Raw genomic sequence first — 21,109 nt, forward strand, 5'->3', positions numbered from 1 at the left:
GACTGATTGACAAGAGGCAGCAAAGCAGAGCTTCTTTCTGTGTGCTTGTCAGTCTCAGAACATCCTTTAAGTTCATTCCATCCTAGAAACAGTTTGCCCCTCCATCATGTCACCAGCAGTTCTGTGAGCTTTAGTCTTAAGTCATACTAGGTTCTAATGAACATAGAAATATGACATCAGACTATAGCTCCTGCTTTCTTGACATACTTTCCAAACCATAAGAATATTTACACCATAAATGGTGATTATAACTTTGTTTCTCCAGGGTGTAGGTGTACATGTGATGCTCCTTGGGTGACAGGCATATTAATAATGATATTTTCGGTGGTGATTGTCATATCAATCATGGGGTATTTACATTTGAAACAAAGAGGTAAGTGCTATCAAGTATGTAGACACTTCTAGCAAATATTTCTTTTCCCAAATGCCTTGTCACTGGTAAGGCACTTACAGAGGCAAATGCCAGCAGCAAACCACTGAACTGAGAATAGGACCCCCGTTGAAGGAATCAGAGAAAGAACTAGAAGAGCTTGAAGGGGCTCGAGACCCCATATGTACAACAATGCCAAGCAACCAGAGCCAGGGACTAAGCCACTACCTAAAGACTATACATGGACTGACCCTGGGCTCCAACCTCATAGGTAGCAATGAATATCCTAGTAAGAGCACCAGTGGAAGGGGAAGCCCTGGGTCCCATAAGACTGAACCCCAGTGAACTAGATTGTGGGGGGGGGGGCAGCAGTGGGGGGGGGGGGGGGGGGGAAACCCCCAAAAGGAGGGGGGGGGGGGGGGGGGATGTTTGCCTGGAAACCGGGAAAGGGAATAACACTCGAAATGTATATAAGAAATACTCAAGTTAATAAAAAAAAAAAAAAAGAAATAAAAAAAAGAACTGTTAAAAAAAAAAGAAGAGTGACGGTGGCTTAGATTGCAAGATCCATTGACTCCTCACCTACCTGTCTTATAATTTGATTTGCAGACTCTTTAATTTTATAGTTGTAACAGAAGCTATATAAAGAAGTGAAAGAAAATGAAGATGGGGCAATTCTTTATAGCAATTGAGTTATAGCTCAGAACCCAAAGCAGAATTCACAAACTCGAGCTGTATTTTTAGTAATTTTTTTTAAATTAATCCTCTCTTGTGAGATATGGGCACTGCCAAAAATCAAACTAGAATTAACAGACAAATTCATCAATATGCTTGTTCTATGAGTAATTCTTATTGTAGACAGTGGAGAAATCCAGTTGTAAATGATAGGCAGAGAATCTCCTTTGTCAGAATGAAGTTCCCCTCCTTATCTCCTTTCGTTGTCTATCTTGTAAGATATTGGGATATGTTAGCCTTCTCTCCCTCACTCATAAATCCAGAAAACACAGAGCAGTGCAACCTGAGAAGTGCATCTGTCGTAAGTCTGTGTTCCAGCTGCACCATCTCTGCTGCCACCTTTCTAACTTTTGCAACTCTCTTCAGTTCCTGTTTCAGATGCACATTTTGAATTGGACATTTTGTGGGTGGAAGATTTAAGTGTAATCCTGTGTTCACTGATGGTTTCTGCTACCATGCTCATTTCCTACACATACTTCAAACTGAGAGGTAAATGGGATGAGAAGTGTGTTGACTTGACTCGTAGAGTGTGTTTTGGTATGATGTAAAGATGTCTTAATGTTGAAATTGCTACTCACTTTATCTTAACTCAAAAAAGTGGAAAGCATGTATGTGCTCCACAATGACCTTCTGGATCTGGGGAATATAGTTATAGTCATCTTTGTGCCTCAGATGCTAGTGTCATACTCAGATCTGATTGCACTTCTGACAAATGGGTCAGGAAAAAGTGGGAAGACTACTATGTTTCATCCATTTTCTGAAGTCTTGCAAGGTTTGTTCCCACCTCATCTCAAATATTAAGATGGAAATGTTGGTCCAGATTGACACTCATGACATGAGAAGCAGCCCACCCTGACATTGCCTTGCAGGCCAGGACCCAAAGGCAGAGTAGCCCAGAGAAATAGTATAGAAACAACCATGACAGAAATAAATGTCAATGAAATGATGCTGGTAATATTTTACTATACTCATAGATTTGCCACATAATCATCCTCAGAGAGACTTCTCAGCAACTGATGGAAACAGATGCAAAAGAACCACATCTAAACATTAAGTAATTCTTCAAATATTGTAGGCAGTGGAGAAATCCAGTTGTAAATGATAGGCAGAGAATCTCCTTTGTCAGAATGAAGTTCCCCTCCTTATCTCCTTTCATTATCTATTTTGCAGAATTCTGGGGGGAATCCTGCAAAGGAAGGGCAAGGAAAGTAGGAACCAAAGGGGTCAAGGACATCACAAGAAAACCTACAGAATCAACTAACCTGGATTCATAGAGGCTCATAAAAACTGAGATGTCAACCAGGAAGCCTGAATAGGACTGACCTAGGCCTTCTTCAAATATGCTACAGTTGTGTAGCTTGATCTTCTGCTGAGACTTCTAACAGTGGGAGCAAGGGCAATCTCTGAATCTGTTGCCTCCTTTTAGTACCCTATCCACCTGCTGGGTTGCTACATCCAGCTTTAATAGAAGAGGAGGTGCCCTGTCTCACTGCTACTAAAAAGGCCACAACTAGCTGATATTCATGGAGGCCTGTCCTTTTCTCAAGAAGATTGGAGGAGGAATTGATAGTAGTAGGGGAGTGCAGTAGGGGGAGGGGTGGCTGGGATGAGAAGAGGTAGGGAAAATTGGTCTGGAAAAGTAATCAAATAAACTAATTAAAATGATAATGCAATGCCATAATTTATTCAGGGAGAAACATGCATGTTTTTTACAAGGAATGGGGCCAGAAATTCCCAACCGTACATTCACATCTTGGAAACATTCCATAGCTAATGTCTAAAGCTAAATGCCTCTCTTTTATTTTACAATGTATTGCCCTTATGGAACCAGAAAGAGATATGAAAAAAGTAAGCCAGTAAAGAAATTTTCAACACCTATTTATTTGATCTACCAATAACCCACAATCTTAAATTATTACACAGAATATGCATATAGTGTTAATAAATTATAATCTTATTTCCAGTGAGCTTTGCTCTAAATGAAACAAAAGTTGTAATAAGTTTTATGAATGATGCAGAGCAGTTATTAAGCAAAATAGACCCATGAATTAAATGCAAAAGAACAATATGCTATATTTACATTTTTGCTTGGTTTTCTATAAAATTTTTGTTGAAGTTGCTGGTGTATAGGTGGAGAAGCCAAAATAAGAATACTTTAAAAGCCTCAGTAGTACTAAATCAAAACTCAACAGTTGGACTGTACAGAAGGCAATAGACATGTGTATACATGCTGTAATACAAATTAACATTCTGTATCAATCTTCTGCCAAGAAAGTAACTATGCCATTATCTTGCATTCACATCAGTTTGTCAAAGTTTTTGTTGGAATATTGGGCTACAGTCTGAGGTTTTGTGTGTAGGTGAAATCTCTATACCCTTTCCTGAAGCAGTATGTTTCTCCTTCTATGTTGAAGGGTTAATAATACAATTGTATACCTTTTACTTTGGAAGTTTCCAGTTAAGGGGGTATATGGGTATGAAGGGAGTTTCATAAAATCTTTAAAAACTACACACATCCTGGATAACTTTTTATATCTTTCATAAAAGCACCAATTTTATTTTCAATAGCAAAACTGAGTAAACCATAACCTGTGGCAGTTCGTTATTAACTTAGTCCCAAGAATTTAGAGAGAGACAGACACACAGACAGAAAGACAACAAATATCTCTGGTTCTTTTTTCTCAATACACTGTTTACTCTATTTTCCAAAGAAATAATCAAGTCCAGTCAGGCTGCTTTCTAAGATGCTCATTTTACCCTCAGAATCCTCCTTAAGTGTATTTTCCTCTCATGGATTTAAACTAGGAAACTCTGTTGTTACTTTTGTTTTACTAAATACTTCTGGTATCTCACAGGACCTCAGTATATAATCACATGTGTTCTCAAATATCCTTACTTTTAGTATAAGACACGAGTTAACAGTATCTAGTCTAAACATTATTCCCCTGACTGATTGCTTACAAAAGTTAAGGGACTACAAATGTATGTATTTTCTTACTTGTAACTGCATTAATAGAGACTAGAGTATTGAGATCTCCAAAGAAAATAAATATGGTTCTATAATTTTAGACATGCCCAGATGATTATAGATGATAAGAAACCCTTGGCACACAGTTTGCATTCCACTGTTAGGTTTTGAGTAAATTACTTTACTTTAAATAAAAAGTTGAAAATCTAGTTAGAATATTAAAATTGCAGTGATCCACATAGCAACAAACACAGTTGCTAATACAATTTACATACTTAACACAAACACCTAAAACAAACAGATGCATGAACACATGCGTGTGTGTGCACGCCCATTGCTTGTACAACCAAGAGTTTCCCTCACCTACTTTATCAGGAACAAAGCTAATTCCTTTACAATATCATTGTGCTCTTTGCAAAATTTGTCTTTAATGTCTTTCTTTGTCTTTTAAATATTTATTTATTTTTATTTATTTATATCTTTTTATTGTTTATTTTATTTATTAACATTTCAAATGTTATCCCCTTTCCTGGTTTCCCCTCCACAAACCACCTATATCACTCCTTATCCTCCTGCTTCTATGAGGGTGCTCCCCTACCCACCCAACCACTCCCACTTCACCACCCTGGAATTCCCCTACACGGTGGCATTGAGCCTTCATAAGAACAAGGGCCTCTCCTCCCACTGATGCAAGATAAGGCCATCCTCTGCTACATACACAGCTGGAGTCATGGGTCCTTCCATGTATACTCTTTGGTGGTGGTTTAGTCCCTGGGAGCTCTAGGAAGTTCTGGTTGGTTGGTATTGTTGTTCTTCCTATGGGGTTGCAAACCCCTTCAGCTTCTTTGGTTTTTGCCCTAACACCTCTTTTGGAATCCTTGTGGTCAGTCCAATGGTTGCATGTGTTAGTGTATTAGGTTTGTGAGTTGAAAATACAGTTTTAAGTCAGTAATAAAATAGAGATTTATGTCTAAGGAAATGTGGTAAAGAAGCAGTTTTGTTCAAATAAGGCTATTCCTAAGCAATAAAAAGAAAGATAAATTCAGACAGGTAAGAACCTCAAGAAGAGCAGAACACATTAATTAGATCATGTAAGACACTTTCCTTCTTGGATCTTTGTATGGTTTAGATGTAAGCATAATTATGGCTTCAAATCTGGTAGTGTTTCTTCTGTTTCTATTTTGTGGAATAGTTTGAAGAGTACTTGTATTAGGTCTTCATTTAAGGTATGATATAATTCTGTACTAAAACCATCTGGTCCTGGCCTTCTTTTGATTGGGAAACTTAATGACTGTTCTATTTCATTAGGGGTTATGAGACTGTTTAGAAGGTTGATCTGATCCTGATTTAACTTTGGTAATGGTATCTGTAGAAAATTGTCCATTTCATCCAGATTTTCCAGTTTTGTTGAGCATAGGCTTTGTAGTAGGATCTGATGATTTTAGAACTTCATGTTTCTGTTATGTCTCCCTTTTTATTTCTGATTTTCTTAATTTGGATACTGTCTCTGTACCCTCTGGTTAGTCTGCCTAAAGGTTTGTCTATCTTGTTGATTTTCTCAAAGAACCAGCGCCTGGATTGTTGATTCTTTGTATAGTTCTCTTTGAGTATATTTGGTTGAGTTAAGCCCTGAGTTGACCAGTTTCCTTTAAAATATAGATGATGCAAAACTACTGAATAAAATTCTCACAAACCAAATCCATGAACACATGCACCACTGGACTGAGCACGAGGACCCCAAAAGAGAAGTTAGGGCAAGGACTGAAGGAGTTGAAGGGGTTTGCAACCCCATGGGAAGAACAGCAATTCCAACCAATCAGACCCCACCAGAGCTCCCAGGGACTAAACCACCACCAAAGAGTACACATAGAAGGACCCGTGGCTCCAGCTGCATATGTAGCAGAGGATGGCCTTATCTTGCATCAGTGGGAGGAGAGGCCCTTGTTTTAGTGAAGGCTCAATGTCTCAGTGTAGAGGAATTCCAGGGTGGTGAAGTGGGAATGGGTGGGTAGGTAGGGGAGCACCCTCATAGAAGCAGGAGGATAAGGAGTGATATAGGTGGTTTGTGGAGGGGAAACCAGGAAAGAGAATAACATTTGAAATGTTAATAAATAAAATAAACAATAAAAAGATATAAATAAATAAATATTTAAAAGACAAAGAAAGACATTAAAGACAAATTTTGCAAAGAGCACAATGATATTGTAAAGGAATTAGCTTTGTTCCTGATAAAGTAGGTGAGGGAAACTCTTGGTTGTACAAGCTGTAATGTGTTTGTGTGTGTGTGTGTGTGTGTGTGTGTGTGTGTGTGTGTGTGTGTGATATGTGTGCCTGCATTTGTTTGTTTTAGGTGTTTGTTTTAAGTATGTATGTGCTATGTGTGTGCATGTGATAGGTATATGTACATATGTGTTTTGTGTGTGTTTTTATGATGTATTTGTTATGTCTGTTATGCATATACATACACGTGTTATACATGCACATATGTTCATGTTTGTAGATATAAAATGTCAATGTCAAGAATCTTCTTCAATCCTTTCCTACCTTATATGTTCAAATAGGGTCTTTTGATGAAACTGGTATTCTCTGAATGAACAAGATTGCTTCCCAGAAAACCATAGGGTTCTTCCTATATCAACCTCTCTCCAATAGTAGGATTACAGACTTTGGGTAATTTATTTATTTCTTCCTTCTCCTTCCTTTTCCTTCCTTCCTTCCTTCCTTTCTTTCTTTCTTCTTTTCTTTCTTTTTCTTCCTTCCTTCCTTCCTTCCTTCTTTTTTTTCTTTTCTTTCTTTCTTTCTTTCTTTCTTTCTTTCTTCTTTCTTTCTTTCTTCTTTCCTTCCTTCCTTTCCCCTTTTCTTTCTTTTTTATATTGATAGTATTCAATTCAGGTAATCTGCCTAGTAAGCCCTATATGTGCTGAGATAGCATAGATTTATCTGTTACATTTAAACATGACTAGAGAAGATTCCAAACCTCTCATCACACAAGATTATTACTGACTGAAATGGTGTAAATGCTTATTGCCCTGGTTTGATCATTATGTGTTGCATACAGACACTGACTTTTACAATATAACTAGTGAACATATACAGCTATTATTTTGATAAAAATGAGGAAATTAGTCTCAAATATATAATGCTTAATTAGAAGAGACTTAAAACACAAGAGTAAAATAATTTCGAACCAGACTTTCAAAAATAAGAGGCAAGTGGTGGTTTTCTGAGAATGTCCACACTGAAAACATAAGTACCACATGCCCCAGCTATAGCACTACAGAGCATATGCACAAAGTATAATACATCCTGCTACAGAGATACCTGCACATTCATGTTTATCATTCTTTTTTGCACAACAGCAAGGAGATGGAGTCAGCCTAGACATTCACTCAAACAACAATGGATAATGAAAATGTTCCATTTAGTTCATAACTTCTGTTAGTTTCACTATGTTTCTGTTTATTTTCTGTTTCCATGATTTGTCCATTCATCAGTGGGGTGTTGAAGTTGCTCACTATTTTTGAGTGAAGTACAGTGTACACTTAGAGCTTTAGCAAAGTTTTTTTTTTCTGTGAATGTGGGTGCCCTTGAATTTGTAGCATAGGTGCTCAGAATTATGAGTTCTTGGTAGAATTTTCCTTTGATGAGTATGAAGTGTCTTTCTTTATCTTATTTGATAACTTTTGTTTGAAAGTTGATTTTATTCAATATTAGAATGGCTACTCCAGCTTGTTTCTTGGAATAATTTGCTTGGAAAATATTTTTCCACCCTTTTACTCTGAGGTAGTGTCTGTCTATGTTTCCTGTATGTAGCAAAATTCTGAATCCTGTTTATGTATCCAGTATGTTAGTCTGTCTTTTATTGGAGAATTGGGTCCATTGGTGGTAAGAGATATTGAGGACCAGTGATTTTTGCTTCCATATGAAGCTTAAGAAGAAGGAACACCGGGGTTGGGGATTTAGCTCAGTGGTAGTGCTGGCTTGCCCTAGGAAGCGCAAGGTCCCTGTTTGGTCCCACTCGAAAAAAGAACCAAAAAAAAAAAAAAAAAAAAAAAGAAGAAGGAACACCAAAGTGTAGATCCTTCAGTCCTTCTTAGAAGGGGAAAGAAAATACTCACAAGTGATGGAGTATGGGAGTTACTTAGGAGGAAAAAAGGATGGGGAGGGGAAAAGGGGTGCAGTATCAGGTATGGGAGGAGACAAGGATGATATACAGAGGGTTAAGAAACTGATAGAATTACCTTAAATGTACAGAACACATGAAACTCAGGAAGGATGACCAAAATGCGATGCTTCATTCCTTCTTTAAAAGGGTAACAAGAACACCCTTGGGAGGGGATAGGGAGGCAAAGTTTAGAACAGAGACTGAAGGAATGCCAATTCAGAGCATGCCCCACATGTGGCCCATACAGATACAGCCACCAAACTAGATAAGATGGGTGAAGCAAAGAAATGCAGGCTGGCAGGAACTGGATGTAGATCTCTTCTGAGAGACACAGCCGGAATACGGCAAATACATAGGTGAATGCTAGCAGCAAACCACTGAACTGAGAGCAGGACCCCTGTTGAAGGAATCAGAGAAAGGGCTGAAAGAGCTGAAGGGGCTTGAGATCCCATATGAACAACAATACCAACCAACCAGAGCTTCCAGGGTACCCAAAGAGTATACATGGACTGACCCTGGGCTCCAACTACATAGGTAGCAATGAATAGCCTAGTAAGGGCACCAGTGGAAGAGGAAGTCCTTGGTCCTGCCAAGACTGAACCCCCAGTGAACGGGATTTTTGTGGGGAGGGCGGTAATGGGGGGAGGTTGGGGAGGAACAACCATGTAGAAGGGGGAGGAAGGGCTTAGAGGATGTTGACCTGGAAACCGGGAAAGGAATAACAATTGCAATGTAAATAAGAAATACCCAATTTAATAAGATCGAAAAAAAAAAAAAAAAGAAACTGAACAGATGCGTATAGCAACGGGTTATGGGGAACTGGGGGTAACAACCAGAAAGTCCCAGATGCTAGGAAAGCAAGAGGCTCCCAGGGCACAAAGGGGATGAGATTAGATGAAATGCATATCGAAAGGGAGGGAAATCTTCAGAGACCATATCCAGAGGTTAGGCAAGGCCCCCAGTTGGGGTATGGGACTACCCACTAATCTTCAAAATTTTAACTCAGAATAACTCCTGTCTAAAGGAAATGCGGGGACAAAGTGTGGAACAGAGACTGAAGGAAAGATCATCTAGAGGCTGCCTCACCTGGGGATCCATCAAATCCAGACACTATTGTGAATGCCACAAAGTGTTTGCTGACATTAAGATGCTCTGCCAGAGCCTGACAAATACAGATCAGGATGCTTAAATCCACTGAACTGAGCATGGGGACCCCAATGGAGACTTTAGGGCAAGGACTGAAGGAGTTGAAGGAGTTTGCAACCTCATAGGAAGAACAAAAATATCAACCACCCAGACCTGCCAATGCTCCCTGAGCTAAACCACTAACCAAAGAGTACACATGGAGGAACCCATGGCTCCAGCCTCCTATGTAGCAGAGGATGGCATTGTCTGGCATCAGTGGGAGGAAAGGCCTTGTTCCTATGAAGGCTTGATACCCAGGGTAGGTGAATGCCTGGGCGGGGAAATCAGGAGTGGGGATAACATTTGAAATGTAAATAAATAAAACATCGAATCAAAAAATGTGATCCATATATGAACATGGATTTTACCCAGCCATAAAATAAAATCTGAAACTGAACTTTGTAGAGAAATGATGGATCGATAAACTAATGTGTTAAGTGAAATAACACTATCTCTGGAAGGCAAATACCATGTGTTTTCTCTTATGCAGCTCCTAGCTTCTGTTATTTTGAGCATTTAGTACAGGGCATGTGTGGATAAAAGCCAGCAAATTGAAAAGAAATGCTTTAAGTGAGAGACAGCATAATAGAGTATATTTTAATATCAAAATGGAATGGGAAATAGAAATATTGATAAGGGTACAGTGTAGATGGTATGCTGTGCAGAAGTAGGGATGAACACTTGGGATGGAAGAATTAACCAGAACTAAACATGAATGGAAGTGTGACATTAAATGTGTTACTTTGTAGGCTAATTAAAATATAAAAATTAAAATTATTCATGCTTCCCAAAGATATATGTAACATAGACCAATGTTAGTAAAACAAGATAATAAAGAAGAAATTATGTTGATAAACAATAGATAAATACTTATTATTATTTATAATTCAATACTTTTATTGGGTATTTTTTATTTACATTTCAAATGTTATCCCCTTTCCGTGTTTCCCCTCCATAAACTTCCATCTTCTCCTTTTCCCCCTTTTTTTTATTAATTTGGTATTTTTATATACATTTCAGGTGTTATTCCTTTCGGTTCTGGGCAAACATCCCCTAATCCTCCTCCCCTTCTTTATAGCTATTCCTTCCATCCTCCCCATTTACTGCCCCTCTCCCCAACAATCTAGTTCACTGTTTTCCTTCTTTCTGGGGAAACACCCACCTCTTCTTCCTGCCTCCTGGCCCTGACATTCCCCTACATTGGGGAATAAACTTTGAATTAAAAAGTTTTGTGGTAGGGGTTGGTGTCTAATCCCTCCTCTGGGGAGCCATTGCCTGGCTACAGGGAGGCCTCTTGGATTTCATGTCTCTACTGTTAGTTATCATGGCTATGATCACCCATTTTGAATTCTGGGAGCCTACCCTATTAAAGGTCTTTGGGACTTCTTAGAGATCCCTCCTCCCTCCTCCCCCAGCAGCTGCAGATTGCCATTCATTCTTCTGTCCCTCCGGAACTCTTTCTTGTCTCCTCCTACCCCCAAAAATTTTGCCTCCCTATTCCCATCCCCATTCTGTCTCCCACCCAGATCACTCTCTTCCTCTGCCTTCTATGAATATTTTTCCCCTTCTAAGTGTGATGAGATCATCCTTGCTTGTACCTTCCTTCTTGTTTGACTTCTTTGGGTCTTCAGGGTGTATTATAGTTATTCTGTACTTAAGTGATATCTACTTATCAGTGAGTACATACTGTGCATGTCACTCAGAATGATATTTTCTAGTTCCATCCATTTGCCTGAAAAATTCATGATGTCTTTGTTTTTAAAAGATGAATAGTATTCCGTTGTGTAAATGAACACCATTTTCTGTATCCATTCTTCAACTGAGGGATATATGGGTTGTTTGTAGTTTCTATCTATCACAAATGAAGCTGCTATGAACATAGTAGTGCACAAATCCTTGTATGGTAGAGCATCTTTTGGGTATATGCCAAGGATCAGTATAACTGGGTCTTCAGGTTAAACTAGTTCCAATTCTTTAGAAACTGCCAGATAGATTTTCAGAGTGGTTGTACAAATTTGCAACCTCACCACAAATGGAGGAGTCTTCCCTTTCTCCTTAGTCTTGCCAGCATTTGCCATTTTGATTGGTGTGAGGTGGAATATCAGGGTCACTCTGATTTGAATTTCCCTAATGACTACGGATGCTGAACATTTCTTTAAGTACTTCTTGGCCATTTGCGACTCTTCTGTCAAGTATTTCCTGTTTAGTTCTGTAACCCATTTTAATTGGGTTATTTGGTTCATTGAAGTTTAATTTCTTGAGTTCTTTATATATTTGGATATTAGTCCTCTATTGGTTGTAGAGTCAGTGAAGATCTTTTCCCAATCTGTATGCTGCTGTTTTGTCTCACTGACAGTGTCCTTTGACTTACAGAAGCTTTTCAGTGTCAGGAGGTCCCATTTATTAATCATTGATCTTAGAGCCTGAGGTTTTGGTGTTCTGTTCAGGAAAATTTTTCCTGTATAAGTGAATTCCAGGCTATTTCCCACTTTCTCGTGGGATACTTGTGAAAACTGAACAACTCTTTACTCAACACGTTTGGGTGTATTTGTGCCTTCATTTTCATTGAATTCTAAGAAGTCTTCAATTTCTTTCTTTATTTCTTTCCTGAATAAGTTATCATTGAGTAGAGAGTTGTTCAGTTTCCATGAGTATCTGTGATTCTATTGCTGAAGTCCAGCTTTAGTCCATAGTAATCTGACAGAATGAAGAGGTTTTTGAAACCTTCTATCTCTTGAGGCTTGCTTTGTGCCTGATTATATTGTCAAATTTGGAGAAGATTCTGGAAGTGGTGAGAAGAAGGTGTATTTTTTTTGTTTTGGGGTGAAAAGTTTTGTAGATATCTGTTAAATCCATTTAGTTCATGATACTTGTTAGTTTCATTGTTTCTGTGTTTACTTTTTTGCTTTGATTACCTGTCCATTGGTGAGAGTAGGGTGTTGAAGTCCTGCACTATTGTTGTTTGAAATTCAATGTGTAGTTTGAGTTTTTAAAGTTTCTTCGATATATATGGGTGCCCTTGCATTTGTGGTATAGATTTTCAGAATTGAGATGTCATCTTGGTGGATTTTTCCTTTGTTGAATAGGAAGTGTCATTCTTCATTTCTTTTAAGAACTTTTGGCTTTGAAATTCTCTTTTTAAAAGAAATTAGAATGGTTATACTAGCTTGTTTCCTTGATCTGTTTTCTTAGAAATCTTTATTCCAGCTCCTTACTCTGAGGTAGTTCTATTTTTGTTGATGAGCTGTGTTTCTTGTATGCTGCAGAATCATGGATCCTATTTATGTGTTTAATTTGTTAGCCCATGTCTTTTTATTGGGGAACTGAGCCCATTGATGTTGAGATATATTAATGATCAATGATTATTAGTTCCCATTATTTTAATGTTGGAAGTGTTGTTGTTGTTGTTGTTTTTGTGTGTGTGTGTGTGTGTGTGTGTGTGTGTGTGTGATTCTCTTCTTTTGGTTTTGTTGTAAGATGACTATTTTCTTGTGTTTTCTTGGTTGTAGTTATCCTCCTTGTGTTGGAGTTTTCCTTCTAGTGTCTTCTTCAGGCATGGATTAGTAGAAAGATACTCTTTAAATTTGGTTTTATAATAAAATTTCTTGTTTTTTTCCATCTATGTTGATTGAGAGTTTTTCTGGGCTTAGTAGTCTGGTCTGACAACTATGGTCTTTTAGGATCTGAAAGACATCTGTCCAGATCTTCTGGCTTTATATGGTCATGCGCATTTTTAGCTTCATCTGTCTTATCTAGTTTTGGTGGGTATATTTGCCTCCAAATTTCATAAACTCGTTGTTTTTGTTAGCTGAGTAATATTCCATTGTGTAGATGTACCACATTTTCTGTATCCATTCTCTGTTGAAGGGCATCTGGGTTCTTTCCAGCTTCTGGCTATTATAAATAAGGCTGCTATGAACATAGTGGAGCACGTGTCTTTTTTATATGTTGGGGCATCTTTTGGGTATATGCCCAAGAGAGGTATAGCTGGATCCTCAGGCAGTTTAATGTCCAATTTTCTGAGGAACCTCCAGACTGATTTCCAGAATGGTTGTACCAGTCTGCAATCCCACCAACAATGGAGGAGTGTTCCTCTTTCTCCACATCCTCGCCAGCATTTGCTGTCACCTGAGTTTTTGATCTTAGCCATTCTCACTGGTGTGAGGTGAAATCTCAGGGTTGTTTTGATTTGCATTTCCCTGATGACTAAAGATGTTGAACATTTCTTTAGGTGTTTCTCAGCCATTCGGCATTCCTCAGCTGTGAATTTTTGTTTAGCTCTGAACCCCATTTTTTTAATAGGGTTATTTGTCTCCAATGGTCTAACTTTTTGAGTTCTTTTTGTATATTTTTGGATATAAGGCCTCTATTCGTTGTAGGATTGGTAAAGATCTTTTCCCAATCTGTTGGTTGCCGTTTTGTCCTAACAACAGTGTCCTTTGCCTTACAGAAGCTTTGCAGTTTTATGAGATCCCATTTGTCGATTCTTGATCTTAGAGCATAAGCCATTGGTGTTCTGTTCAGGAAATTTTTTCCAGTGCCCATGTGTTCCAGATGCTTCCCTAGTTTTTCTTCTATTAGTTTGAGTGTGTCTGGTTTGATGAGGTCCTTGATCCACTTGGACTTAAGCTTTGTACAGGGTGATAAGCATGGATCATCTGCATTCTTCTACATGTTGACCTCCAGTTGAACCAGCACCATTTGCTGAAAATGCTATCTTTTTTTCCATTGATGGATTTGGCTCCTTTGTCAAAAAAAATCAAGTGACCAGGTGTGGGTTCATTTCTGGGTCTTCAATTCTATTCCATTGGTCTATCTGTCTGTCTCTGTACCAATACCATGCAGTTTTTATCACTATTGCTCTGTAATACTGCTTGAGTTCAGGGATAGTGATTCCCCCTGAAGTCCTTTTTTTTATTGTTGAGGATAGTTTTAGTTATCCTGGGTTTTTTGTTATTTCAGATGAATTTGCAAATTGTTCTGTCTAACTCTTTGAAGAATTGGATTGATATTTTGATGGGGATTGCATTGAATCTGTAGATCGCTTTTGGTAAAATGGCCATTTTTACTATATTAATCCTGCCAATCCATGAGCATGGGAGATCTTTCCACCTTCTGAGGTCTTCTTCAATTTCTTTCTTCAGTGTCTTGAAGTTCTTATTGTACAGATCTTTTACTTGCTTGGTTAAAGTCACACCGAGGTATTTTATATTATTTGGGTCTATTATGAAGGGTGTCGTTTCCCTAATTTCTTTCTCGGCTTGTTTCTCTTTTGTGTAGAGGAAGGCTACTGATTTATTTGAGTTAATTTTATACCCAGCCACTTTGCTGAAGTTGTTTATCAGCTTTAGTAGTTCTCTGGTGGAACTTTTGGGATCACTTAAATATACTATCATATCATCTGCAAATAGTGATATTTTGACTTCTTCTTTTCCGATCTGTATCCCCTTGACCTCCTTTTGTTGTCTGATTGCTCTGGCTAGAACTTCAAGAACTATATTGAATAAGTAGGGAGAGAGTGGGCAGCCTTGTCTAGTCCCTGATTTTAGTGGGATTGCTTCAAGTTTCTCTCCATTTAATTTAATGTTAGCCACTGGTTTGCTATATATGGCTTTTACTATGTTTAGGTATGGACCTTGAATTCCTATTCTTTCCAGGACTTTTATCATGAAGGGGTGTTGAATTTTGTCAAATGCTTTCTCAGCATCTAATGAAATGATCATGTGGTTTTGTTCTTTCACTTTGTTTATATAATGGATCACGTTGATGGTTTTCCATATATTAAACCATCCCTGCATGCCTGGGATGAAGCCTACTTGATCATGGTGGATGATTGTTTTGATGTGCTCTTGGATTCGGTTTGCCAGAATTTTTGTTGAGTATTTTTTGCGTTGATGTTCATAAGGAAATTGGTCTGAAGTTCTCTTTCTTTGTTGGGTCTTTGTGTGGTTTAGGTATAAGAGTAATTGTGGCTTCATAGAAGGAATTCGGTAGTGCTCCTTCTGTTTCAATTTTGTGGAATAGTTTGGATAATATTGGTATGAGGTCTTCTATGAAGGTCTGATAGAATTCTGCACTAAACCCATCTGGACCTGGGCTCTTTTTGGTTGGGAGACCTTTAATGACTGTTTCCTTAGGAGTTATGGGGTTGTTTAACTGGTTTATCTGTTCCTGATTTAACTTGGTACCTGGTATCTGTCTAGAAATTGTCCATTTCCTGTAGATTTTCAAGTTTTGTTGAATATAGGCTTTTATAGTAAGATCTGATGATTTTTTTTGAATTTCTCTGAATCTGTAGTTATGTCTCCCTTTTCATTTGCATATCCAGTTTGTTAATCTGTGTCTTTTTATTGGGGGATTGAATCCATTGATGTTGCGCGATATTAAGGAATAGTGATTATTGCTTCCTGTTATATTCATATTTGGAAGTGAGGTTATATTTGTGTGCTTTTCTTCTCTTTGTTTTGTTGCCAAGACGATTAGTTTCTTGCTTTTTGTAGGGTGTAGCTTGCCTCCTTATGTTGGGCTTTACTATTTATTATCCTGTGTAGGGCTGGATTTGTAGAAAGATATTGTGTAAATTTGGTTTTGTCATGGGACATCTTGGTTTCTCCATCTATGTTAATTGAGAGTTTTGCTGGATACAGTAACCTGGGCTGGCATTTGTGTTCTCTTAGGGTCTGTATGACATCTGTCCAGGATCTTCTGGCTTTCATAGTCTCTAGAGAGAAGTCTGGTGTGATTCTGATAGATCTGCCTTTATATGTTACTTGCCCTTTTTCCCTTACTGCTTTTAATATTCTTCCTTTGCTTTGTGCATTTGGTGTTTTGACTATTATGTGACAGAGGAGTTTCTTTTCTGGTCCAATCTATTTGGAGTTCTGTAGTCTTCTTGTATGTTTATGGGCATCTCTTTCTTTAGGTTAGGGAAGTTTTCTTCTATGATTTTGTTGTAGATATTTACTGGGCCTTTGGGTTGGGAGTCTTCACTCTTTTCTATACCTAGTATCCTTAGGTTTGATCTTCTCATTGTGTCCTGAATTTCCTATATGTTTTGGGCCAGTAGCTTTTTCTGTTTTACATTATCTTTACAGTTGCGTCCATGATTTCTATGGAATCTTCTGCTCCTGAGATTCTCTCTTGTATCTCTTGTATTCTGTCAGTGATGCTTATATCTACAACTCCTTGTCTCTTCCTTTGGTTTTCTATATCCAGTGTTGTCTCCCTTTGTGCTTTTTTTATTGCTTCTATTTCTATTTTTTATTCCTTCACCTGTTTGATTGTGTTTTCCTGGAATTCTTTCAGGGATTTTTGTGATTCCTCTCTATCAGCTTCTACTTGTTTATTTATGTTTTCCTGAGTTTCTCTAAATGAGTTCTTTATGTCTTTCTTGAAGTCCTCCATCATCATGATCAAATGTGATTTAAAATCTAGATCTTTCGTTTCTGGTGTGTTTGGATATTCTGTGTTTGCTTTGGTGGGAGAATTGGGCTCTGATGATGTTATGTAGCCTTGGTTTCTGTTGCTTGGGTTCCTGTGCTTGCCTCTCGCCATCAGGTTGTCTCTGGTGTTACCTTGTTCTGCTATTTCTGACAGTGGCTTGATTGTCCTATAGGCCTGTGTGTCAGGAGTGCTGTAGACCTGTTTTCCTGTTTTCTTTCAGCCAGTTAGGGGAACAGAGTGCTCTGCTTTCAGGCATGTAGTGGTTCCTGTCCACTGGCTTTCAGGTGCTCCTGTGGGCATGTGTCCTGTGTCCACCAGGCAGGTCGCTTGGAGCAGAGGTCTTACCTCTGGCCTCGGTCCCGAAGTCGCTCCTCGGGGCTGGGTTTCAGCTCTCCTTGAGGGCAGCAACCAGAAGGGCCTGCCCCTACTTCTTTGTCCCTGTGTGCAGGGGACCCTGATGGCACTAGGTGTTTTCCTCTAGAGTCAGAAATGTGGGCAGAGAATAGTCTCCTCTGGTTTCCCAGGCATGTCTGCCCCTCTGAAGGTCTAACTCTCCCTCTTATGGGATTTGGGTGCAGGGAGCTTTTTGACCGGGTCCATTCAGACATTCAGATCCGGGTGAAGTCTGGATTGCAGGGCTCCTGCAGCTTGACTATCCTAACTTCATTCTTGATGGCAGGCCTTGGACTTGTCAGCCCACGTACACATGTATATTAAACGATATCTTATGAACTCTTTGAGAATGTCATACAATGTAATTTGACATTCTTCTGTTCACCTCCTCCCATAACCACTTTCTCCCCCTCCTATCCCTTCCTATCCAACTCTGCTCACTTGCTCGCTCCTTCCTTCCTTCCTTCCTTCCTTCCTTCCTTCCTTCCTTTCTTGTCTTTCTTCATACAGTCTAGTTTAGAGAAAACAGACTCCATCTTTCTCAGTATCTATCAAATACTAGTAGCTTCTTAGATTGTGCTGGGTTTTTGTGACCACCTTCCCCTTCTATGCTGAGATTTGTCTGTCTGGAGCTTACATAGGTCTTGTGTGTACTGTTACAATTAGTGTAAGTTACAAGTGCTTCTGCCCTCTTGTGTCTGGAAACAACTCTTTATTTAATGTTATTCATTGCCTCTGATTCTTAGAATGTTCCTCTCCTCTGTGAAGATTCCTGTGGCTTCAGGGGCGAGGGGTGTAACCCGTATTTCTCATTTAGGGCCGAGCACCCCATAATCTTTTATTACCTGTAGACTGACTCGTTGAGGGTGTCTGTGTTAAGTGCTATCTACTGCAAGGAGACACTTTCCAAGAAGGGTTGAGAGAAGTATGGGTACAGTGCAAAGTTGTTAGGAGACATTTTAATGTCTATTGATTTGTTTTTTTTTTTTTATATCAACACCACCAACTTGAAAACTGGACTTATTCTGGTACCAGTTCCTTTTCCATCCTGTACGGTGTTGTAATAACATCCCTTATGTATTTCAGCCCAGAGGTCCTGAAGAGCGAGCCATATGGAGAGAAGGCTGATGTCTGGGCTGCAGGCTGCATCCTTTATCAGATGGCGACTTTGAATCCTCCCTTCTGTAGCACCAACATGCTCTCCTTGGCTACTAAAGTATGCCATTGGGAACAAAGGGGCCTCTTGTTGCTAATGGCTATACCCTGTTCTTCATAAACCATTGTGACTTACCCCACTGTCATTTAAAGCATGTACTGTTTGGTTTCCTACATAACCCATTCTGCCTTAAATATCTATTATTCTGCACATATAGTTCTACTTAGTTATATCCATTTATCATATAAAATTATAAAAAATGAATCTGTGATTACCGTTTCTTTGTGGTGGTGGAGATGGAACCCAGGGCCTTCACATGCTAGGCAAGTGCTATCCTGTTGAGCTATGTCGCCAGCCCATGCATTAGGCCTACAAACCACCATATAATGCCATCCCATCTATTACTTTATCATGAGCTTAAGATTAACTTTACCTCAGCTTGGAGAAAATGATTCTCTAGTCTAGAACTGTCTGATTTGCATTGATTTTCATTTGTTGAGATGTTTCTATTCCTGAGTAAAATTTGTGTGTAACGTTATATCATTTATTGGCAAGCCACATTGTAGCCACAGATAATTACCTTGGTCCTCTGACGCTGCTGCTGTTTTCTGTTTGTCTTGCAGATAGTAGAGGCTGTGTATGAGCCAGTGCCTGAAGGTATCTACTCTGAAAAAGTGACAGAGACCATTAGAAGGTTCGTAGTCTCACGATTTACAACATAAAGTAACTGCCATAAAATACTTTATGCCTCTATGTATATATTCACTACATATTGGCAGCTACTTACGAAAGGCTGCCCAGGCAATCCAAACTGAGCATGGTGTTTAAGCATCATTAGTAATATTGGCTCCTTGGACACCATTGGGACATCTGAGTGGAACTTGAGATGTTGTACAGCTACTGGGTCAATCTACAAGACTTTACGTCAACATGAAAAATGTGTGAGTGTGTATGTGAAACTAAGTTAAAAGTATGAAATTCTATTTTGTGAAATAAATGAAATATGTACACATATGGAAAAAAGAGTAACATGTAAGCTAAAAAGAGCTGTGAACGATGATAAAACTGAAAATATTATTAAAAGTTAGTAATACTGTATTTTATACTGAGTTCTCAAAAAGTAAGAGGCTTTCCATATTAATACAGCAGGAGTTTAATAAAGGTCATCGTCTCTCTGCACCCCCAGACCTGTGTCAGGTCCCTCCTCACTTCAGGAGCTGTCCTTGTTTACCTCACACTCAGATTGATCCTGTCTGCTGCTCTAGGTTCCAGCCACTCCCTTCATAACTTTTCACCTGCTGCTCTTTCTTCTGAAACTCTCTTCTCTCAGACAGATGCATGGCTCTTATCCTCATCCCCTCGAATTGCCACAGAAACATCTCAGATCAGGAAACTTCGCTGACTATCTCACTGCCTAGGTGCCCTTCTGACCACTTAAAAACCCATGTCTGAAATTCTGTGACCATTAACCTTTGTCATCAATTTGAATGGATTTGGAGTCACCTCAGGGACATACTGTTGGATATATCTGTGGAAGAATTTCCAGAAAGTTTGAACTGCTGAAGGAAGACCCACCCTGAATATGGGCAGTACCACCGTGTGGGATGGGGTCCCAGACTGAAAAAAGAGGGGGGGGGACTGAGCACGGGCATTCTCTCTCCTCACACAATGTGTGTAGTTACATCACAGACTGCTCTCACGCTTTCTCATCATGAGGGACTATATCTCATCTTATGTGATGAGCCAAAAGGAAGCCCTTTTCCTAGAGTTGCTTTTGTGTGGTGATTTGACTGTGATATCAAGGAGGGAGAAACATAAATTTGGTTCTGACCCTGGCATTGTTGCTGTGAGAAACCTGAGTTTGTAGACTTTGTGTGACTGGTTTATGGAACAAAGGTGGAAGAGCTTGGAGCTGTGGGCTAAAGCAGCTCCAGAGTGTGGTAGGCAGGGCTCCGTGGCCACTCCTGAAGTCTCGGGAAGGAACATGAATCTCGCCAGAAACTGAACTAGAAGCCGCTCACGTTTCATTGCCTCATGCTCCTGCTGCTGTCCTGTTCTACCATGGTGGGCTGTATCCTGCCTTAAGCAGGAGTGGAAATAAACCCTTCTTCATACCTTAAGCTGCTTTTTGTCAGATATTAATATTTGGTGACAGCAATAACAATAACCAAGAAAAGCCCCTAAAATATCACACACAAGCACACGTTTGCTCTTGTGTGCTTCAGTATCCTTCAGTAGTTAGACTTGAGAGCAGACACTTGTTACTTTGGTTCTAACCTGGTTAGTAGCAGAGGAGCACCTGGTGTAGACCAGACCTCCAATCAACACTGCCTTGCCAGTACCCCATGCCAGTCTTTAGCATATTTGTGTCTCTGAAGAAGGTGTCTGAGATACTCTGACGAGGAACAGTGCTCCATGGGAACTCTTGCTATTGTGTTCCTGGAAATGCACAAGTCTGTCCAGATATCTTGGTTAAGGATAGGTAAATTCTGTAGGCATTCATTTGGTCATTCACTGGATAGTTCTCAGGAGTCAGTTGAATCTTACATGCTAATTAAGGTCTTTGTGAAGGGGCACAGCCTTCTCCTCTCAAGAAGTTTGTATTGTAGTGATTAATTAGAACATTAAAATCCCATCATGCAATAGTTTATAAACCGAAATGCAAGCATTTGCAATGATCTTGCCAGTTGGCTC

At 39.2% G+C, this 21,109-nt stretch overlaps 2 protein-coding genes across 2 annotated transcripts in view; both read left to right on the plus strand.

Annotated features, from left to right (window-relative positions):
• LOC116887459 (selection and upkeep of intraepithelial T-cells protein 1-like) overlaps positions 1 to 2,159 on the plus strand; it is a 28,163-nt gene extending 26,004 nt beyond the window's left edge. Inside the window, exons 6-8 of the mRNA XM_032889070.1 lie at positions 266 to 373; positions 1,472 to 1,594; positions 2,080 to 2,159. Coding sequence (XP_032744961.1) covers positions 266 to 373; positions 1,472 to 1,594; positions 2,080 to 2,159 — 311 coding nt within the window. The remainder of the gene's footprint in view (positions 1 to 265; positions 374 to 1,471; positions 1,595 to 2,079) is intronic.
• Positions 2,160 to 18,334: 16,175 nt separating this feature from the next.
• Positions 18,335 to 21,109, plus strand: part of LOC116890245 (serine/threonine-protein kinase Nek10-like) — a 64,954-nt gene continuing 62,179 nt past the window's right edge. The window contains exons 1-2 of the mRNA XM_032890993.1: positions 18,335 to 18,475; positions 19,039 to 19,109. Of these exons, the coding sequence (XP_032746884.1) occupies positions 18,335 to 18,475; positions 19,039 to 19,109 (212 nt within the window). The remainder of the gene's footprint in view (positions 18,476 to 19,038; positions 19,110 to 21,109) is intronic.

The sequence above is a fragment of the Rattus rattus genome, chromosome 1 (assembly GCF_011064425.1).
Source record: "Rattus rattus isolate New Zealand chromosome 1, Rrattus_CSIRO_v1, whole genome shotgun sequence".
NCBI classification, from domain to species: domain Eukaryota; kingdom Metazoa; phylum Chordata; class Mammalia; order Rodentia; family Muridae; genus Rattus; species Rattus rattus.